General features: G+C 34.2%; 1 protein-coding gene across 9 annotated transcripts in view; it reads left to right on the top strand.

The window, feature by feature from the left end:
- The window catches only part of NBEAL1 (neurobeachin like 1), a 197,873-nt gene extending 181,933 nt beyond the window's left edge, over positions 1-15,940 (top strand). For 7 of the 9 annotated variants that reach the window (XM_059393236.1, XM_059393235.1, XM_059393242.1 and 4 more), the window contains 6 exons: positions 447-619; positions 2,891-2,985; positions 4,856-4,972; positions 5,631-5,792; positions 7,358-7,506; positions 9,336-11,548. In XM_059393236.1, coding sequence (XP_059249219.1) covers positions 447-619; positions 2,891-2,985; positions 4,856-4,972; positions 5,631-5,792; positions 7,358-7,506; positions 9,336-9,612 — 973 coding nt within the window. In that variant the 3' untranslated portion in view covers positions 9,613-11,548. Of the gene's footprint in view, positions 1-446; positions 620-2,890; positions 2,986-4,855; positions 4,973-5,630; positions 5,793-7,357; positions 7,507-9,335; positions 11,549-11,924 lie in introns of those variants that run through there. The other 2 variants (XM_059393241.1, XM_059393243.1) reach the window with 1 other exon arrangement.
- The last annotated feature ends 7,751 nt before the right edge of the window (positions 15,941-23,691 follow it).

Raw genomic sequence — 23,691 nt, forward strand, 5'->3', positions numbered from 1 at the left:
TTTGAGTGAGAAATGATCTTCATGAGTATTGTTAGGTACACATTTATCTGCCTGTGGAGTAGATTCCTGGTTTCAGTTGATTTCCAACTTTCCTCATCCTGTCATATCCTTATCTTGTCCTTTATACTTTGATACTACCATTTACAGAATTGACAATCTTCCTAACCTGGCTTTGAAAGGCAAGACTTAAATCTTTTCCACACCTTCACCAGTCTCAACTTCTTTAGCTTAACCCTTGAGACTATTTGTTATGTACCATCTTATGTAATAAAAAATATGAATACTATTAATATATTTTCTGAAAGTTGTTATTCATTAATGGACATTTCAAATTGAATGGTTGAACAGATTAATTTTTTTTCTTTTTCAGAGAGATTTAAAAAAATAATTGGTATCAGCCTAAGTGATCTTTTAAGGAAAAGTCTAATATTTCATTGTGTTTACAGAACTCAGCGTATCATGAATGGTCCTTTTGCTCCAGGGCTGGAGATCACTTCTAAGCTATTCATAGTATCACATGATGCGAAGTTGCTTTTCAGTGCTGGACACTGGGATAATAGCATTCAAGTGATGTCGCTTACAAAAGGCAAAATTATTTCACACAATATTAGACACATGGGTAAGTATTAACTTTTTTTCCCCAAAAAAGAAAAGTTTCACTTTCTTCTAACTACAAAAGTAATACATGTTCCTATAGAAAGCATTAAAATTTACCTTCGAAGCTAAGTAAACTTTTTGATAGAGCAGTTAAGAACATTATGGTTTCTTTAAGAGTATTTATGCATTTGTGATACACTAAATACTATATAAACTAAATACAGCTTTATAGTATCTGAACAATGTTAGGCCAAGTCTTTTTTTAAAAAATTAGTTGAAAACTGGTGCCTGGGTGACTCAGTTGGTTGAACACCCAACTCTTGGTTTCTGCTCAGGTCATGATGCCAGGGTGGTAGGATGGAGCCCCACATTGACTCTGCAACTCAGCAGGGAGTCTGCTTGAGATTCTCTCCCTCTCCCTCTACCCCACCTCTCTCTCAAAATACATAAATCTTTTAAAAATAAAAATAAATAAAAATTGGTTAATACAAATAAGAATTTTAAGACAAAATGGTTAAAAAAAAAATCTGTCATTGTTGAATAAGACATCACCTGCCCTATTAGTTAAGCATGGAGGAGGTAAATTACTGAAGGTAGTTTAACCTGGTGCTTCTTAGTGTTCCAGCCTTCAGTAAAAGAATAAAATATTGTGGGAGTGCCTGGGTGGCTCAGTAGGTTAAGTGTCCAACTCTTGATTTTGGCTCAGTTTGTGATCTCAGGGATGTAAGATTGGCCCGTGTCTGGCTCTGCACTGTGCTCCACACTGGGCATGGAACCTGTTAAAGATTCTCTTTCTCTCTGCCCCTCAGTCCCTCCCTCTCTCCACACTCCACACTTTTCCCCTAGCATACCTATTAGGAAAGGGAAATGGTCTGCTACTAATTCTATACAGGTGACTCCTGAGATGACACTTAGCTCAGGTTTTTACTGGTTAGTAAAAAAATGTATTTCATATTGAGAATTTGCAATGTAATATGTACTAATTTGGTGAGAGGTACATATTCCATAGGATTGCAGTGCTTAATAGGAGTAGAAGGTGAATGCGAATGAGAGAGTAAGAGAGCAGAGCAGCATATCAGAACTTCCTGGGAATCCATTCCAAGCCACCTCACTCACTGCCCGGACTCCAGCAGACATTTCCCTGCCCCGTGTATACTCTTCACTCTCAAAGCTCTCCTACTTGAGTTTAACACTGCTTCTTTTTTTTTTTTTTTTCCATTTTTAAAAAATTTCTTTTCAGTGTTCCAAAATTCATTGTTTATGCACCTCACCCAGTGCTCCATGCAATACGTGCCCTCCATAGTACCCACTACTGGGCTCACCCAACCTCCCACTCCCCTCCCCTCTCCTCCAAAACCCTCAGTTTGTCTCTCAGAGTCCACAGTCTCATGGTTCGTCTGTCTCCCCCTCCTATTTCCCTCAACTCATTTCTCCTCTCCATCTCCCCATGTCCTCCATGTCATTCCTTATGTTCCACAAGTAAGTGAAACCATAGGATAATTGACTTTTTCTGCTTGGCTTATTTCACTCAGCATAATCTCGTCCAGTCCCGTCCATGTTGATACAAAAATTGGGTATTCATCCTTTCTGATGGAGGCATAATACTCCATTGTATATGTAGACCATATCTTCTTTATCCATTCATCTGTTGAAGGACATCTTGGTTCTTTCCACATTTTGGCAACTGTGGCCATTGCTGCTATGAACATTGGGGTACAGGTGGCCCTTCTTTTCACTACATTTGTATCTTTGAGGTAAATACCCAGTAGTAACACTGCTTCCTTCCTGAGGTGCCTGGCTGGCTCAGTTGGTAGAGCACGTGACTCTTGATCTCAGGGCTGTAAGTGTGAGCCCCACATTAAGTACAGAGATTACTTAAAAATAAAATTTTTAACATTCTTTTTTTTTTTAAGATTTTATTTATTTATTTTAGAAAGGAGGAGTTGGGGAGGAAGAGGGGCAAAGGGAGAGAGAGAATCCCAAGCAGGCTCCACTTTTAGCACAGAGCCCAACTCAGAGCCTGATATCACAACTCTGAGATCACAACTTGAGCCAAAAATCTAGAGTCAGGGCGTCTATACCCAGGTGGCCTAAAAATAAAATCTTAAAAAAAAAAAAAATACTGCTTCTTTCCTGTGTCAGCCTTTCTCAGTGCTTTTCTATTGCCATTCTTACACTTCTCCTGCTAAAACAACTAATTTAGTAATAGTTAGAATATAAATTAAAGTTGCTCTTAGAGTTTTATTCAGAAAAACCACACCATTTCATCTTTGTAATTCCTTTTTTCTTACAGATATTGTGACTTGTTTAGCTACAGATTACTGTGGAATACATTTGATTTCTGGTTCCAGAGATACTACATGTATGATATGGCAAATAACACAACAGGTAGTTACACTGTATCTTCCTTTCTGGTGGGACTGCTAAAAATTACAGATTTCTTATGTTCATCAACCGTATTATACTCTTCATAATGTTGCTTCAAGAAAGTGTCCTTTTTCTTTATGGCTTTTAGGTTTTCTACTTTGGTTAACAGTCTTTCTTCTCCAAATTTGTTAAAATAATTACCTAAAAATTTTCTTGTAATATTTTTCTTTATTTTTTTTACATTTGATTCTTTAATCCATTGGTAATTAACTTTTCTATAAGTTTAATATAGAGTAAGAGTATAGATATATGCTCTGTATATAACTATAAAACAAATACCATGGCAACTACTCAAACATTCTATATCTATATATAGAAAGTAATGTACAAACAAAACATGCTAAACACGAGTGAAGACAACAACTCAAGTATAGAGAGATCTCTGAGATAAAATTGTGTTATTAGAAGAATATAAGAATATTAATCAGTAAAACATGAAGGACCTCAAAGATGAAATTATACAGTGGCATAATAAGATGAAAAGGAGGGGCACCTAGGTAGCTTAGTTAGTTTAACATCTGCCTTCAGCTCAGGTCATGATCACAGGGTCCTGGTATCAAGCCCCACATCAGGATCCCTGCTTGGTGGGGATTCCGCTTCTCCCGCTCCCTCTGCCCCCGTGCATACTCTCTTGCTCACTCTCTCTCAAATTAAAAAATTAAATTTAAAAAAAAAAAAATGGAGGGGTGCCTGGGTGGCTCAGGTGGTTAAGCATTTGCCTTCTGCTAAGGTCATGATCCCAGGGTCCTGGGATCGAGTCCCGCATCAGGCTTCCTGCTCGCCAGGGAGTCTGCTTCTCCCTCTCCCTCTACTGCTCCCCCTGCTTGTATTCTTTCACTTTCTTTCTCTCTCTCTCTCAAATAAATAAATGAAATCTTAAAAAAAAAAAAAAAAAAAAAAAAAAGATGGAAAGGATTGTCACCTGGGTAACTCAGTCGGCTTAGGAACTGACTCTTGATTTCATCTCAGGTCATGGTCTGGGTTGTGGAATGGAGCCCTGCATCCAGATCCACGCTCAGTGGGGGTTCTGCTTCTCTCCATCTCTTTCTGCCCCTCCCTCCCACTCACTCGTGTGTGTGCGCTTGCTCTCGCTCACTCTCTCTCAAAATAAATAAATAAATAAATAATAAGAGGAAAAGGGTGACTGCGGAAGAATCAAACCAATACTAAAACCAATACCATTACAAATATAATAAGTAAACTCAAAAGTAGAAACAGCAAGCGACAGATTTGATGTGGCTGAATATCAAATTACTAATATGAAATATTTAAAATAATGAAGTTCTATAAAATAGGTCACAGAGATACAGTATAGGGACCATAGCTAATATATTATAGTAACGTTGTGTAGTGACAGGTGATAACTACATTTACCATGGTCAGTATTAACATAATTTACAGAACTGTTGAGTCATTGTTGTATACCTGACATTTTAAGTCAACCAAAAAAAAAAAAAAAAAAAAACGAAAGAAAAGACATTTTATGTCAACCAAAAACAAAGAAAGAAAAGTATTCAGAGAAAGAATCTGAAGTTTATTTGTAGTACAGGAAGAGCAAATCTGTGGATGAAAAGGACAAATAATACACCTGTTAGAATTGATCCAATGCAGTCAACTTGGAAATTATTCAGATTAAGTGTTGGAGCTTCAAAAGACAGAATAATTTGAGAATCCAAGGAGGAACACAAGAATGAGTCTTGTTATGAATAGATGCTGTGGTAAGAACTAGTTGCAATATTACTTTGTGATTAGACAATTTAAATATAGTATAAACCTTTTTGTAGAAAATAGCCTACTAGAAAATTAACATTTGCTTCTCTTTCGACCTTAGGGAGGTGTTCCTGTGGGCTTAGCATCTAAACCTTTTCAGATTCTGTATGGACACACCGATGAGGTATTGAGTGTTGGCATCAGCACTGAACTAGATATGGCAGTGTCAGGATCAAGGGTAAGATTTCACCTTTAAGAAATGCTCACTTTTTTCAGGGTGCCTGGGTGGCTCAGTCAGTTAAGCATCCGACTCTTGATTTTGGTTCAGCTCATGATCTCAGGGTCATGGGATTGAACCCCACCCTGGGCTCCATACTCAGTGGGGAGTCTGAGATTCTCTCTCCCTCTCCCTCTGCCCCCCCCCACCGTCCCTCCCTTTCTCTCTAAAGATAAATAAATAAATCTTAAAAAAAAAAAAGGAAATGCTAATTTTTTTCTACAAATTGAGAAGGAATATTATATTTAATTATTTTCATGCTTGCTTTGGAGGCACATATGTTAAAATTGGAATGACAAATTTTCTTCTAGGGGGACTGGTAAAAGTATAGGAATTCTTTATTGTTTGTGTAGGACTTTGCAGAAGTAGCATAACACAGAAGAAACTTAAAGAAACTGGATTCTACTTTGGTATTTTACTGGTCTTCTTAGTTACAGAAAGAGAGCATCTGATGAAATAAAATACTATTTCAAATTTCAAGATTGAAATTTTTCCTAAGATAACATGAGTCCTTGGGAGAATAATCATTTTCTGAGTTCATTTCCTGTATTTATTTATCTGGCCTTCTTTTTTGTTGTTCTGTTTCTCTTTTTTATACTCTACTATTTTCTGTATGTAGGATGGCACTGTGATTATACATACCATTCAGAAAGGTCAATACATGAGGACTTTACGGCCACCTTCTGAGAGTTCTGTGCTCCTGACTGTTCCTAATTTGGCTATATCTTGGGAAGGACATATTGTTATCTATTCCAGCATTGAAGAAAAGACCAATCTCAAGGTATATAACAGTTACGTGCAGGAGGGCTAGACTATCTATAAGCCTGTCATTTTCTTTCCATGTTATACTGTATATATGAGGCATTTTGATGAACACCAGATTTTGAAAAGGATATGTTCCTTTCATCTTTTAATTTTTTTATTCCTTACCATTAGATGGACCCCATCACAGTGTTGGCCTCATGTTCATATTTTGTTTTGGGGATTTCTATTGACCTATATAATATATGATTGCAAAAAGAATTTCTGGTTATGTGGGACTTCAGAAGCTTCAGTGGAAATTATAACCAAATTAAATTCTTTTTGCACAGGTTGGGTATAAAGGAGCCATAAATTATATTCCTTTTCTTTCCATGATCAAGTTTTTTAAAAAATTAGAGCACTGATAGGGTGCCTGGGTGGCTCAGTTGGTTAAGGTCATGATCCTGGAGTTTGGGGATTGAGCCCCAAGTTGGGCCCCCTGCTCAAGGAGTCTGCTTGTCCCTCTCCTTCTGCCCCTCACCAGGCTTATGCGCTCGCTCGCTCTCTCTCTCTCTCTCAAATAAATAAAATATTTTTTTAAAAAATTTTTTTAAATAATAAAATTTAGAGAACCGGGTCCTGGGTGGCTTTAGTTGGTTAAACATCCAACTCGATTTCAGATCAGGTCATGATTTCAGGGTCGTGAGATTGAACCCTGCATTGGATTCCCCACTGAGTGGGGAGTCTACTTGGGATTCTGTCTCTCTCTCTCTCTTTCTCTCTCTTTCCCCCGCCCCTCCCCCACTTGCATACCCATATACACATACATTCTTTCTTTCTTTCTCTTTTTTTCTCTCTCAAAAAAAAAATATTTTTTAAAATTTTTAAATTTTGTTGGTAGAGCATGAGACTCTTGATCCCCGGGTTATGAGTTCAAGCCACACACTGGGCTTTTATTATTTTATTTTAATAAAACTGGGCTTTTTAATTTTATTTTAAAATAAATTTATTTTTAAAAAATAAGTTATTTTTAAAAACTGTAGCTTTAAAAAAAGTTAGAGTCTTTTTGTTCTGTGTTAAAAATGTGGGGCTTAAAAAATGTCTTGTGGGATTTTTTTAGGCTGAGTGAGATTTTAATTCTTTTGGAGGGATGAGAGTACCTGTTTAATATTTATTTACTTGGCAATTACTTATTTAAATATTTTCTTAAAATATACAGCTACTTTTCATTTAAAATCACAGTAATAATATTGTCTACACACTTTTTCTTTAAACATAACTAACTGTAGGGGCTCCTGGGTGGCTCAGTTGCTTGAGTGGCTGCCTTCTGCTCAGGTTGTGATCCCAGGTTCCTGCTCAGTGGGAAGCCTGCTTCCCCCTTTCCCACTCTCTCTGCCTGTGTTCCCTCCCTTGCTGTGTTTCTCTCTGTCAAATAAATAAATAAAATCTTTTAAAATAATAAAAATAAAAAATAAGCATAACTATATGTTTATTTCAAAATTTTAAATCCAGTAGTCATTCTTTTATAGTCACAGTTTTAATTGCTGGTATTAAAACCCCATTTTCATTTGAGATCATTAACTTTTCTTCATCTAATCTTTATAGGATAAGAATGCATTACATCTGTTTTCCATAAATGGCAAATATCTAGGGTCCCAAGTCCTGACAGAACAAGTATCAGATATATGTATCACTGGAGAACATATTATCACGGGCAGCTTACAAGGCTTCCTGTCCATAAGAAATCTCCACAGGTAAATAATAAGATTCTTTGAAGTCTCACTTAAGAAAAGGTGGTAATCGGGGCACCTCACTGGAGCATGCAACTCTTGATCTTGGGGTTGTGTGTTCGAATCCCTTGTTTTAGGTAGAGATTACTTAACAATAAAATCTTTAAAAAGGAAGGAAAGAGGGACACCTGGGTGGCTCAGTGAGTTAAAGCCTCTGCCTTGGGCTCAGGTCATGGTCTCAAGGTCCTGGGATCGAGCCCTGCATCGGGCTCTCTGCTCGGCAGGGAGCCTACTTCCTGCCTGCTTCTCTGCCTACTTATGATCTCTCTCTCTGTCAAATAAATAAATAAAGTATTTTTTTAAAAAAAGAAGAAGGAAGGAAAGAAAGAAAGAAAGAAAGAAAGGAAGGAAGAAAGAAAAGGTAGTAATACTTGCAGCCTAGAGTGGAAATCAGCAATCACAGATTTCTAATCTTTTGTAAAGTTTATCATTTATTGTGAAGGTGTCATTTTTAACAACTCTGAAAAAAATAGGGGAGGCTAAATTATTTCTGGATTAGTAAATGAAATATAGATGTATGTTTCTAAAATGTAGGAAACTTTATGTTATGTGTATTTTAGCATAGTAAAAATTTTTTTAAAAAGCCAGGAAAAGAATTTTCATCGTGCCAAGCCTGGATTATAGATTTGTAAATTTGTTTAGTTATAGTTTGAATTTTTACAAACTACAGCTAGGTCTTAAAAATTGTTTTTAATTGTGGTAAAACAAACTAAAGTATTTTTAAGGCTAATGTATCTGTTCATGATTGTGTATTATGTGTATGTAAAATTGGTGGGGAGTCTTATTATTTAAAGCACTGAAGGAAAAGGATGTTTAAATAGTGGATATGTTTTTAAGTTTTATATTCTTCATATTTACTAACATACATACAAAGCACTATTACTCCTTGTATTCCCAAATATATCCTTTCCTCCATTTTTAAAAAATTTATTATGGTTTATATTTACATTTATATTCCTGAGACTGTCTTGGCCCCTCCCAAACCGTTCTTACCAATCATTTCCTGATCCCAGGGTGTTCTCTCTTCGCACATTCATATCAGAATCACTTCTGTACCAACATCCTTTTCCCATTTTTGTGATTCTCTTTTTATTTTTGTCATTCTTTCTCCAGCAATAAAGCACCGAGTCCCTATTGGAATCATAGCTTTCCAACATTTTCTTTTGCAGTATTGTTAAGAGAATCCCAGATCAGTAGTGAGGGGGAAAAAAAGAGAATCCCAGATCAGAAAAATGAATGAGATCTTTTAGCAGGTTGGTCCAAACATAGTGTGTATATCAGAGGATTCTTTATTCTTTAATCCTAAAAGCTATGGACATTTTCCATAATCGAGAACTATGTTATGTTTTTATATAATTCTGTTTTTAAATATTATATATTATTTTATTATGTTTTATCTTATATGTTTATATATTACATTTTCTAAGACAAGGCGAATAGAACAGTTTCATCAACCTTACCCCCCAACATGCACACGAACACTTTTTGAACTTTTTCCTTTTTATTCTACTTTAACTTTTTAATCAACAAGGTAAAAATCATTTCGTGAGAGATCATATATATGGTTAGAAGAAAAACAGATGTTGAGACTAGGAAAAAAAAAACAGTATGTATTTTAAGTAATGCTGTAATGTGGGCCCTTGTGTGAGTCATTCAGGCTTTCTGAATCTAAGTTACACATCTGTAAAATTAGAATGCAGAATCAATGATCATTAGATTATCTCTCAGGTATAAGATTCTCTGAATCTATTATGTATCTGTGTAATTATGTGTGTGTTTTATTTCTCTTTTAGTTTGAATCTCAGCATGAACCCATTAGCCATGCGAATGCCTATCCACTGTGTTTGTGTCACCAAAGAATACAGCCATATTCTTGTAGGATTAGAAGATGGCAAATTGATTGTAGTGGGTGTTGGGAAGCCAGCTGAGGTAAAACACAGCATCAAGAACTTCTTTTCCCATACTGTGGGGGATTCCTTTGGTTCTCCTTTGTTCCAGCTGAATCAGAAGTCTCCATTATGGATGAACAAACTAAAAACCAAATTTGATTTTTCAAAGGGCAGTAAATGAAAAGGTCATAAATCTAATACTCAAGAGTGATGTTTATATTGTGATATAAGTGAAAGCACATATGTGGCAGTTTCTATCACTCTGTATGAATAAGGAAGTGCTTTTATTATCTATCTTTCCAAATCTAGATTCAAGACACTACTTGGATTTCTAATACATAAAAGCCTTTATAAAAAATGAAATACAGACTCCAACAATAAAACTATATACTTTACTTTCAACAAGAATACCAGAATTAGCAGAACAAATATGCTTAATTCTTGAGTTTCTTGTACTTACCTATAGATTTGCCAGTGGCTTATCAATCACTGAATATTCAGATACCATAAATCTGGTATTGTTCCTTCGAAAACTTAGTGGCTATATTCCAAGTAATTTAGTGATTCTTCTAGAAAATTTCTTTTATTATATAGAGTCAAATTAAGCATTATAAATTTGTACTGATTGCATCAGTCTCTTCTGAGAAATCTAAAATAATGGCAACTCTTGGAATCATTTCAAGAGAAGACACTAGTGAATAACACACTGTCACTGGTTTTAGTAAATCTACCACGGATCATGGGGGCCTTTTTGTTTTATATATATTTTAAGGTTTTGTTAGTTCTTATACTCTTTTTCAAGATATTATTGTAACAAAACAGAGGTCTTATTAAATTGATATTGTCATTTACCTTTAGTTTAACAATCCCCCAAACAATCTCAGCAAGTCCATATCTTGGTATTCACTTATATTTAAAACATTTTAAGCACTTTTTCTTACTGAGTATGCTTCACTTTTTTATTTTACTGATTTTTTTTAAGTGAAGTGACCATTATGTGCACACATTTTCTTCTAAAAATTGATTGGGGAAAAAAACCCCTAAATAGCTTCATTTCATAGGCCTCAGTCAGTGTTTTGTACTATTTACTAAATAAGTTTTTTGTCTTCACTGAAAGATTTTTGTAGTCTACAACACAGAGAATCTGAATTATGTGTAGATTTTGAATAGGAGTATTTATCATTTTATATCTTTGGATGTATCAGCTGAAGTATAGTTCTATGTTAGTATATAATTGAATACTTAGAATCTTACATAATTGAAATATAATTGTGTATGACAGTATCAAAATTAGATCAAGATTTAGGTATGAAAAGATTTTTATTTCAATATCTGAATTTATCTAAAAGATCAAAATCTTGATTAATGTGTATTTTAAGTCATCAGTTTTATATGTTACATTCTCAGTACAAAATTTGTATTTATAAATGAAGTGGTAGTGTGGTAATAGAGTAATGGAAACAATGTTTCTGGAAATACACCTAGAAATGAAAATGTAAAACAAGCATCCCAAAGTGTCTTTGCATGAGCCTTGATTTTTTTTTTATCCCTTCAATAAGTGTCCCTTAGAGAAGGATAACCATTGAAAAAGGGTGGCAGATGAATCACCATTAAGAAGTAGGTTGCACTTGGGAAGGTAATTCTGACATCATAATCATATGCTTAGACTGAGAAATGTTTCTCACATGGGTTCTTTTTTTGCCCTACCTAGAAGTTTAAGCACTTTTAGAGGGGAATTTATTCACCAGTTGAATTAATATTTAATAATTATTATATTCTGAGAAGTATGGCAGGTGGTAAAAATTTAATGATGGATAAAATGTGATTCTTATCTTCAGAGAACTGATGCTGTTCTTGTTTTCTAAATCACATTTTATCATTCTCTTGTTAAATATTATTTTTTGAAATTCTTATATATCAAAATATCCTAAAGTTATTTTCTTTTCATCCAAACATTATTTTACTTTCTTCTTATCCCTGTGATAAGCATTAATATTACTTAAATACAAGAGGAGAAGATACTCAACTTATGTGTCTTATTAAAGTATAATTTTGGAAGATTATTTTAATATAGTAAAATATACCTTTGTTAATTAAAAAAAATTTTATTATGTTCATTTGGCCAACATTTAACACATCATTAGCTTTTGATGTAGTGTTCAAGAATTCATTAGTTGCATATAACACCTGGTTTTGTTAATTTATAAAGAAAGCGACTCTGGTAATTTGGACAAACTGGGACACTTAATTTTATAAAATTTAGAATTAACATTAGTATTAGACCTTTCTTAGTTGAAAGACAACCAATGTAGAGAAGCCTTTCTTTAATTATTATTAATCACGAATCACTAAAATGTTAATTATTCTGTTAACAAAACTACGTTCTGCGTTCTACAGAATCGGTGTCTTGTATATCAATTTCGTTTCTTTTTTTTTTTCTTTCTTTTTTCTTAATAACATCTATTCTTTGTTTCTCTGAATTACTTTAAACAGATGCGTTCAGGTCAGCTTTCTCGAAAATTGTGGGGATCTAGCAAGCGACTCAGCCAGATTTCAGCTGGAGAAACTGAATATAATACTCAAGATTTCAAGTGATTACTATTTCCATCTTCTGTCATGGATAAATGAAACTTGATTTATTGCTTTGGCACTTTAACCACATCTCTCAACTCTCTGAAATATATCTGGGCTTTTATCACTGAAAATTACTGAGGGATTACCAAAATTCAGTATGCTATGTGTATATAAAGACATTGGTTGTATTATTATCCACTTTAAAAATTTCTGGTTAACATTGAATCCAGTCTTATCGACTAATTCTTGATCTACACCAAGGATTTGAGAAAATACAATTGAATTAGATTTGTGGTTCATTCCTGACAATCATTAGATCCATTGAGGAAGAAAACTTCCAAAAATGAAGAAGTTGTATATAATTCCATTATTATCCTAACCAGCAAAATGTAAGGTATTTCTAAGAAGAGTACAGATGATCGGACAGTTGAGAGACATGGCTTTTAATGTATTCTTTATTTAATCATTTTTCTATTTACTGACTACCATATTTAAAAATTCATCAGTTTATTTATGGAACTTCTGATTAGGGTAATATTTTAAAGGCATCTGTTGCACACTTGGATTTTCAAAACTCAATGTAAATTCCAGGTTTTCATGATAAGTTGAATATAAGACAGTTGAAACCGGTACATTGGGTCATTCCACTACTACTTAGCATATTACTAATGAGAACTTACTGAAATACATTATTGTGCTTAAATAATAAAGGTTAAGTAGGAATAAGAGAAGAGATCTATTTTGCAGATACATTTCATTAGTAGTATAATGAAGGAAAAATGCTGATTATGATTTTGACAGGTGGACCCTTTAAGTAGCATTTGCAACACAATTTATATTTGCAAAGTTCAAAATTTCTTGGCTTATTCCTTACTAAGCAAATACTGTGTCTTTCCCCGTAATTAGAAGTGTTAGCAATGATACCCAAATACATTAATATTTTTACCTATAACTTCCATGTGATTGATAAATGAATTGAAAAGATTTGTATCACTTAAACTTGTCATGTAGATACAGTAAATTTTAAAAAACATTTCTATTTCATGTTATGTATAACTTTTAAGATAATTAATTTTATTATAATAGTTAAGTATTACATATGCTTAATATTCAGTATTTTAAAGTAAAAAGCTGATAGATTTATTTTGGAATTCAAAGAGATTGTTAAACCTAGTGCTTTTATAAGGTCATCTTTGGAGTTAAGTCAGAGAGCTTTTTCAACTATAAGTGTCCTTAATCTGAGATTCCATGGGTTTGGGGGAATTTATGAATCCTCTAAAATTGTATGGAAATTCTGCGTGTTAACTGCATTTTTTTCAGGAGTGCATGTGTGGCTTTCATAAAGGGGTCTGTGATCAGAAGGGAAAAAAAGACTTCTCACAATAATAGTTTCTTATAATGTTCCTTTTTATTCCACAAATCATAGATTTCCTTACATCTAGTTGTCTTCTCAATGGCATCTTTAAGAAACTTTCCCTCTGTAATTCTTCTCTTGGGTTGTCCACAGTATTTAATACCATTTTCTTTAATCCTATGAGTGAGTAAAACAATTAAGAGAAGTACAAGTTTCAGTTTAGGGAAGCTTTTTGAATAGATATGATCTGTTTGAGTCAGGACTAATAACTTACAAAAGAATTTTCATTCCAATTATTTAAAATCCCCTGCTCTGTTCAGTAAAAGAAAACAATACCACCAACAAAAAACGGTTATGTTTTAGGTAAGAAGCACTGAAATAAACCAATGCAGCAAGTGTAAAATAGAGCATATATAAATGTGAAAATTTCCATTTTAAGGACGTAAGAAATTTCTGATGAAAATGTCTCAAAACAAGTCAATAGAGATAATTACTTATTGAGATTTGTTGCTTCTATTTATTTCATTCAGTTTTTTATATTACATTTTTTAGGAGGTTTCAGGTCATCAGAACCAACATGATTGACTTTTGATATTTTAAATGTTGATTTTTTTTTAACTGTTCTGAATCAAAATGTTGGAGATTTTTCTTTTGCTTACTCATCTGGAGATTTTGGTATAAGGATGTCTTCTTTATTTTTAAGGTTACTTAATGTTGGTTTTGGAATTATTTTGGATGAATGCTTACAAAAATTACAAAGAAGTTTAACTTTTCAGGGCAAAATCCCCAAATTTATGGTGTTTTATTTTGCTGCTCTTTATTTTTTTTTAAAGATTTTATTTATTTATTTGACAGAGAGAGATCACAAGTAGGCAGAGAGGCAGGCAGAGAGAGAGAGGAGGAAGCAGGCTCCCTGCTGAGCAGAGAGCCCGATGCGGGGCTCGATCCCAGGACCCTGAGATCAAGGCAGCGACTTAACCCACTGAGCCACCCAGGCGCCCCATTTTGCTGCTCTTTAGATGGAAGAACCAAACAAGCAGTATTCATTTTATAGCACAAATAGAAGACCCTTCGTTCAAAGTAAAATAAATATCCTACCTAGACTAACAGTAGATGCTCAGAACTGTGGAATGCTTCCTTATATTAGTTTTTCCAAAAAGTAAAAACCAAAAATGTAATATTTTCAGGAAAACCCAAGAATACTAATACTAGTCTAGGGGAATGGAACTTGTGTTTAGCTATTAAAGTAAGCAAATATAGTAAAAGATAAACCTCTATATGAAAAATATAAACCTCTTCTAAACAGTGTAGCCCACTGAATTAAAAATGACTAGATAGAATCACTGGAAAGATATACTTTGGGGGATTCTGGTATATTTAATGTTACCCATAGAAGATGTTTCTATTTATATAATGCGATAAATGAACAATGGTATGATTAGAATAGAGCAACAGGTGATTTTAGTTCATCATATAATATCTCAACTTAGCTGCTATGAAGTTTGTTATCTAAGGAAATTTTCATCTGCTTTTGCTTCTTGACACTGGTGGTGAGGGAAATCATCAACGAAATCAATGAAAGATCTCAGCATCCTGGTGATAGAGATTTATACTAGGATAATTTTACTCTTAGAAAATGAGGTCTCATATATTAAAACATACAATAACTGTTTTCATTTAGAGAATAAAGAACCAATTTTTCACTCTCCAATTAGTATTCCATGATGCTTAGATAAAATTGGACAAGAAAAGAAAAAATAGATCAGGGCATGAAAATTAGAAAAGTATATGATGAAACTAAAGCTTGTCCAGTTGGCTTAAAATCTTTTAAGCCTGTCAGCTTAAAAGCTCATGTCAGCTATTAATAAGTTTCTACCTGTTAGTTTCCATTAGGTAACAGCAATTTTTTTTTAGGTCACATCCTTTCTGTAGGAAAGAAAATGCCAGGCATTCATGTCATTAGCAAGAAATGTCAGTGAGGCTTCCTTTTTTTCTCTATATAAGGCATATAACAACTATCCTTAAAGAACTGGTATTGAAAATCAGTTTTATGCATTTGAAGGAGTAAATGTACTCTCATAATTAATTAGAATTTAGATTTGAAAGTTGAATCTTAACCTAAGATTGTTTATATTTTACTTGAATAAGAGTAGGCCAAGGAAATTTTAACTTGAGGGGCACTCGGGTGGCTCAGTTATTAAGCGTCTGCCTTCGGCTCAGGTCATGTTCCCAGAGTCCTGGACTGGAGCCCCATAACAGAGGCTCCCTGCTCGGGGGAGGGGGGGGGGCTGCTTCTCCTCCCATTCCCCCTGCTTGTGTTCCCTCCGTTGCTATCTCTCTCTGTCAATTGAATAAATGAAATCTTTAAAAAAAAAATTTTTAACTCGAATATCAGATTTTTATTTAATGATGATAGACACATGGCCTTTAAGTATATTTTTATTGTTATTACTAAAGAAATCACTAATGGAAATCTTTTAGTTAAATTTAAAAAGGTTAGCTCCTTTTATATATTTACATTTATAAAATGAGTAGCATTGTCTTTATCACCCTTCAAGTGAAAAGATACAAGTGCATGAACTCTATTAAATATAAATATTAAATAATATATATTACATGTACTATCATAGGATGTGTGTGTGAATGAGTGAAGGTTGGTCTTTTCAAATACATCAATACAATTGTCTTCATAAATAAGTTCCTACACCTGTCTGTGGGATAAAATTTTTAACTGATATAATGAATTTATGTTCTTTTTCTTTTCTAAATCTAATCTCTTGCTTTCCTCTATCACCCAGACTCCTAGCTTGTCCTAATTACTGTTAATCAGCTGACTCTGTTCTTTCCCAGTAAGTGGTCAATCGTAAATATTTTTATCACTCCCAACAAATATCCATTCTCAATATTCTTTTTGCCTAATACCTTTATCATATACAACCAACATTTGCTTTGCTTAAAATTTGACCCCACCCAGAACATTGTTCTGAAGAACTTTCCTATATCTTGGTGGTGCTTTTTCTCATGACATTATTGCAACAACCATATAGTATTATGAGCCATCATTTCAATATTATTAAAATGCCAGCCACAGCTTCTTTAATTTGAATCTAGAATTTTCTTAAGCCAGTGTTTCTTAATTGAGATTGCAGATCTGACTTGTCTGTGAAGTTCTATAAATATACAGAAGTCTAGGCACTACTCTGGACTTTCTGAATCTCTTAGTATAAAAAAATTATGCCTCAGGATTTTTAAGTCTTAAAATATTTTACACTATAGACATTATAGTCAGGGGCGCCTGGGTGGCTTAGTTGTGAAGTGTCTGCCTTCAGCTCAGGTGTCATGATCCCAGAGTCCTGGAATCAAGCCCCACATGGCATTGGGCTCCCTGCGGAGCCTGTTCTCCCTCTTCCCACTCCCCTAGCTTGTGTTCCCTCTCTTGCTGTCTCTGTCTCTCTCTCTCTATCAAATAAATAAGTAAAATCTTAAAAAAAAAATTATATCTGTTTATTTTTATACGTCAGATTGCTTATTCACAGGCCTATATGAAAATAGGTTTAATCATTATCCTTGGAGACATTTTTCTTTTCCTTTTTTTTTTTTTTAAAGATTTTATTTATTTATTTATTTAACAGAGAGATACACAGCAAGAGAAGGAACACAAGCAGGGGGAGTGGGAGAGGGAGCAGCAAGCTTCCCGCAGAGCAGGGAGCCCAATGCGGGGCTCCATCCCAAGACCCTGGGATCATGACCTAAGCAGAAGGCAGATGCTTAACCACTGAGCTACCCAGGCACCCCTTGGAGACATTTTTCTAAAATTTGTTCAGAATGGCTTTCTTGCCTTCGTTTTGCTTGCCACTGAACCAGTCAAATTTCCTTTTCAGTTATTATTATAACTTTCTTCAGACCTTTCACATTTGAAGATTATAACTAAAATTTGCTTCCAAAAAGTGTGTTTGCTTTTATTAGTTCCTAGTGACAGTCAGTGAATATTTTGTGTATGTGAATTATTTAACACTTTAAAGTATTAATAAAAGCACGAGTTACCAAATGCTAGGTTTAAAAATAGAATTAGGTCTCTCATAGCCTTGAAGGTAGTAATCATTAAAATTTTTCTAATTAAAAAGCACTGGATATAGTCCCTAAGTACTTCTGGTACTTCTGATGACTTCTCAGTATGGAAATAATCTTTAAATTTTTCATATAAAAAGTCCTAATATTACAGAAAATAAAGCATTAACATTTAAGATATTTAGGCCTATATTGGAAATGATGCTGTTTTCTATGTTAAAAATATAAAGCCATCCTTAAAATATATGTGTGTGTGTGTATATATATATATATATATATATATATATATACACAAAATCTCCATCCTAGCTATAGGAGTTGTATGATTTTCTTCAGTATAAGAAACCTGTCTAAATAAGTGGCTATCACATACTTTTAGCTAGAGTACATAATTCATCAGACATATCTTAGATTATCTCACTGGCATTTGTTGTCACATGTGGTTGATTTCTAAACATATTACAGGATTTGGACCTATGAAGCTAATGGCTGTAGTGAAAAATAAAAGGACAGAGATACAACTGTATTTACTTTTGTCTTAATGCCTATAATCTTCTAAACTGAAAATTCAAGGAAAAAGAACAAATAGTCACTAATACAACATTTGTTTTCTGTGGTATAGATTTTTAATGTTTCCTTTGAAAGTTATTTTACAAATATTACCATAATACTAAAAACAGCACAGTTCTGTCATTGAATTACTCATTCATTTTTCAAAGTTAACTGTTAGTGGAGTTTTGGGTGTTTTGTGTGTGTTTTTCCACTTATGATATGATGGCTGTCTCATTTAAAATCTGTAACTATTTTTGAATGTACAAAATGATTAGCTATTTGTAATATTATAATGTAGCACTGTAATTTAAGAATAGAAAGTTAGGATTTAGGTAGGGTTGAAAAAGAAAATTATATTTTTTTGATTAAAATATAAACTTTTTAAAGAGTTTTATTCCAATTGGACGTTTTAAAATTTTATTTTGGTAATAATATATTTCAAAATAATAAGTATTAAAACCGGAGGTTCTCTGGTAGCCAGGGTACTAACTAGTTAAAGTTAAAATGCTGTTTTTGATGTCCCTTCCCTTGGAAACATTTCCTACACTATCCAAGCAATGTGTTTTTAAGATTTAATGGGCTCAAAAAAAAAAAAAATTTAGTGGGCTCAACCTATAAATTCAACAAATGCCTGTCTTGCATTTTGAAGGAAAAAGCTTACCTGTGATTGGCATTATTTTGCTCTTCAGAATGTTAAAATCATAGTAATCATAAACACTTTAGAAGTGGTTCTGGTAAGGAGATACCAATTGTTAGACCTAACTGAAAAAATTCAGCCTCTTAATTTCTTATATAGGGATTAAAGAAAATAACTTCATTTTTTCCTTTGGGATTTTGATTGCTTTTAAAAGTATCATACTTTCTACCTTCTTCTAAAATTATGACATATTACAACAGATCTTGCTGTCGAAGATCTTTTACATTTTAGACTTTTTTTCCCCCTCTTCTAACATGTTACTACTCTCTGTGATTCAAAAATACTCCCATCAAAAATACTTGTGGATACTTTGTCTCATAATTAGCTTTACTTTACATAAGAAGAATTGTTAGAAAACTGTATGGCTGGTCTGTTTTCTTGAGAAACTCTTCAAGAGTATGGCGTTCCTTCCCCCAGTGGTTAGCTTTTATATACTTGGAGCAAAAAATTTAGCAAAAAATAATCAGAGATTTAGCTAGACATTGTCTATCAGATGCACTGCTATGAAAAGGAATCCATTAAGACAGAAAAATATCAACCACATATGATTTGTCTCTTATGTTGGTTTTTCTGGGACCCGGATGAAATAGGAACGTTTCAGTGTTTTCATAGAGGGTGACAGTGACTTGAATGCATGTGAGTGCACATAGTCAGAGGAGGACAGCTGAAAATTCAGAATTACTTGTTTTAAAGAAAAATACTTGCAAATTGTGCTGCTACTTAAATATTTAAGGAATTCAAACAGTTGTGTAGTTATCATTAAGCGGTCCTTCTCATTTATTCTACTGGAATTGACCATGAAAAAGAGAATTTTAAGCCTTATTTATATCTAATTATTGACTGTGCAAACTGTGACTCAGTGAATATTTGTATGCCAAAAAATGGTCTTAAAGTTGAGAAAATTTTTAATAAAGATGTGTAAATAATTTTGATTAGTCTTCTCATTATAATTAAGTTACTGTTAATTTGGTGCAATACATTCTTTCCTTCCTCATCTTTTTAAGGTTGAATATATAAGATGTATGTTTTGTTTTGTTACATTGTGTTTGAAAATTTTTCAGTGTGTGTATATGAGCTAATATTTGATTTGTTTCTGTATAGCATGATTGAAGATAATTGAGAATTTTGCACTTTTTTTAGTCCTTTGGAAATTTGTATTCTAACAGTTTTTAAGAATATACATTTATTTTGTACATAGTACATTAGCTTTGTATATGAAAATGGGTTCAAATCAAATAAAAAAATGATGTTACTTTCTTCAGTTGATTTGTAATTCTCACATCATAGTCTGATTAAAATTTAGCCTTGGCTAAATTATTTGAGTGAGCAAGAGATTAAATACAGTTTTTGTTAAGCAGCAAATTGATCACTGCTTTCATATGAGAATTTCTTCTGCAGTCCTGTGTGTACAAGATAAATGTTAGGTTAATTGACCAGTTTTTGTTATATATAACAACAGATATTATGCCTTTGGTTTTAAAGCCCCCTCAGAAACTTGTTACATTTCCTCCCTCAGGAAATGATCATAAGCCAGAGATGTCCATTTGTAGTTCCTTGAATAATACATTAAGCTGGGCTTTTTTTTTTTTCCTTAACTTTCTTTCCTTTCACATAATTAAAGTCTTTTATTCATCAACTTTTGACAGTCTAAATGTTGACCTAATCCTCCTATGTTTGCTAATAAATCCTAATCCATAATAAAACAGAATCCAAGCTCTGTGTCAGGATCTTTCTAAGTACTTTTGTCTAGATCCAGAGTAACAACACGCAGAAATGAACATTAACCTTTTTCTAGCCTGATGCCATCGATATATGATACTACACTTTTATTGAAGACGGTGTTAGAATTGGAAATTTCCTGCATTAATTTCATCTGGTAAGATCTCACAGTCACAGGACAGTCAAAGCCAGATCAGTAAAAGGTTTAATTAAGAGTGTCTTGCTTTGGGACGCCTGGGTGGCTCAGTTGGTTAAGCAGCTGCCTTCGGCTCAGCTCATGATCCCAGCGTCCTGGGATCGAGTCCCACATCGGGCTCCTTGCTCTGCAGGGAGCCTGCTTCTCCCTCTGACTCTCCCTGCCACTCTGCCTGTGCTCGCTCTTGCGCTCTCTCTCTCTCTCTCTGACAAATAAATAAATAAAATCTTAAAAAAAAAAAAAAGAGTGTCTTGCTTTTGTGACATAGTCTGTAACACCATAGCAAGCAGTATATTCATTTCTAGTGGTTTTTTTCTTAAGACAACCTTCATTCTTCGGGTGCTTGGGTGGCCCAGTCTGTTAAGCGTCTGCCTTTGGCTCAGGTCATGATCTGGAATCAAGCCTCACATTGGGCTCCCTGCTCAGTGGGGAACCTGGTTCTCCCTCTACCTCTGCCTGCTGCTCCCATACTTGTGCTCTGTCTCTCTGTCAAATAAATGGATGAAATTAAAAAAAAAAAAAAACCTTCATTCTTTAATTAATTTCTCACAGTTGTCTTACATACCATCAATAGATTCTAATGTACTAGTGTACTAGGGTCACTACTATTTTTTAAGTATACTGAAACAGGAAGTTTTGATCTATGATCAACAATATTGGTCAAGATTCTGAGATACTATCTTGTGTCTAATAAACTGTGATAGAATGGAAAGGGCATGTACCTGGAACTAAAGATCTGGTTTCAATTACTTCGTGTACAAAATAGAACGTTAGTAATGGTTTAGGGATCAAATGAAATTATATTAAAGGTTCAGAGGTTAAAAATATACTATTGGGGGTGCCTGGCTGGCTCAATTGTAAGAGCATGCGACATGATCTCAGTCAGGATCATGAGTTCGAGCCCCACTTTAGTGAGGAGATTATTAAAAAAAATAAAAATCAGAACAAGGAAATGCAGGATCATTGATTGCCCTGTGAATGTAAATTGTAAGCCCGGCATATCATTAATCAGAGCAGACTCGGGCAGTCATCTGAAGAATGATGAGATGTATCAGGATGGCGGTTAGGTAAGTTGTGATTCATAAGATCATAAACCAAAAATTTTTTTAAAAAGGAAATACACCATTGTAAAACAATTTTAATTTCACTTTAATGAAAGGCCAATTGACATATTAGTTATAAGAATCCAGATTATTGCTACATATGTTTAGATATTAGGTAACAAGTATGGGATTCTTAATAAAAATGTACTAAAAAGTTATTAATAAATTATTAAGGAATATATGATACATATGCTATGGAAAATGTAGAGACAAATCTTATTCAAGGAGCTCATTGCTTACATTATCTTTCACAAAAAAAAAAAATCTCTATCTTGGCAAGGAGTAATCTTTTTTTTTTTATACACGTATAATGTATTTTTCTCCCCAGGGGTACAGGTCTGTGAATCGTCAGGTTTACACACTTGGCAGCACTCACCATAGCACATACCCTCCACAATGTCCATAACCCCACCCCCCTCTCTCGACCCCCCTCCCTCCAGCAACCCTCAGTTTGTTTTGTGAGATTAAGAGTCACTTATGGTTTGTCCCCCTCCCGATCCCATCTTGTTTCATTTATTCTTCTCCTAACCCCCCACATTGCATCTCCACTTCCTCATATCAGGGAGATCATATGATAGTTGTCTTTCTCTGATTGACTTATTTCACTAAGCATGATACCCTCTAGTTCCATCCACGTCGTTGCAAATGGCAAGATTTCATTTCTTTTGATGGCTGCATAGTATTCCATTGTATATATATACCACATCTTCTTTATCCATTCGTCTGTTGATGGACATCTAGGTTCTTTCCATAGTTTGGCTATTGTAGACATTGCTGCTATAAACATTCCGGTGCATGTGCCCCTTTGGATCACTACATTTGTATCTTTAGGGTAAATACCCAATAGTGCTATTGCTGGGTCATAGGGCAGTTCTATTTTCAACTTTTTGAGGAACTTCCATGCTGTTTTCCAGAGTGGTTGCACCAGCTTGCATTCCCACCAACAGTGTAGGAGGGTTCCCCTTTCTCCGCATCCTCGCCAGCATCTGTCATTTCCTGACTTGTTTATTTTAGCCATTCTAACTGGTGTGAGGTGATATCTCATTGTGGTTTTGATTTGTATTTCCCTGATGCCAAGTGATGTGGAGTAATTTTTCATGTGTCTGTTGTCCATTTGGATGTCTTCTTTGCAGAAATGTCTGTTCATGTCCTCTGCCCATTTCTTGATTAGATTATTTGTTCTTTGGGTGTTGAGTTTGCTAAGTTCTTTATAGATTTTGAACACTAGCCCTTTATCTGATACATCGTTTGCATATAGCTTCTCCCATTCTGTCAGTTGTCTTTTGGTTTTGTTGACTGTTTCCTTTGCTGTGCAAAAGCTTTTGATCTTGATGAAATCCCAATAGTTCATTTTTGCCCTTGCTTCCCTTGCCTTTGGCTATGTTCCTAGGAAGATGTTGTTGCGGCTGAGGTCGAAGAGGTTGCTGCCTGTGTTCTTCTCAAGGATTTTGATGGATTCTTTTCTCACATTGAGGTCCTTCATCCATTTTGAGTCTATTTTTATGTGCGGTGTAAGGAGATGGTCCAATTTCATTTTTCCTCCTGTGGCCATTCAATTTTCCCAGCACCATTTGTTGATGAGACTGTCTTTCTTACATTGGACATTCTTTCCTGCTTTGTTGAAGATTAGTTGACCATAAAGTTGAGGGTCTATTTCTGGGCTCTCTATTCTGTTCCATTGATCTATGTGTCTGTTTTTGTGCCAGTACCATGCTGTCTTGATGATGACAGCTTTGTAATAGAGCTTGAAGTCTGGAATTGTGATGCCACCAACTTTGGCTTTCTTTTTCAATATTCCTTTGGCTATTCGAGGTCTTTTCTGGTTCCATATAAATTGTAGGATTATTTGTTCCATTTCTTTGAAAAAAATGGGTGGGATTTTGATAGGGATTGCATTAAATGTGTAGATTGCTTTAGGTAGCATAGACATTTTCACAATATTTGTTCTTCCAATCCAGGAGCATGGAACATTTTTCCATTTCTTTGTGTCTTCCTCA

Source organism: Mustela nigripes, chromosome 3 (genome assembly GCF_022355385.1).
Source record: "Mustela nigripes isolate SB6536 chromosome 3, MUSNIG.SB6536, whole genome shotgun sequence".
Classification (NCBI taxonomy): domain Eukaryota; kingdom Metazoa; phylum Chordata; class Mammalia; order Carnivora; family Mustelidae; genus Mustela; species Mustela nigripes.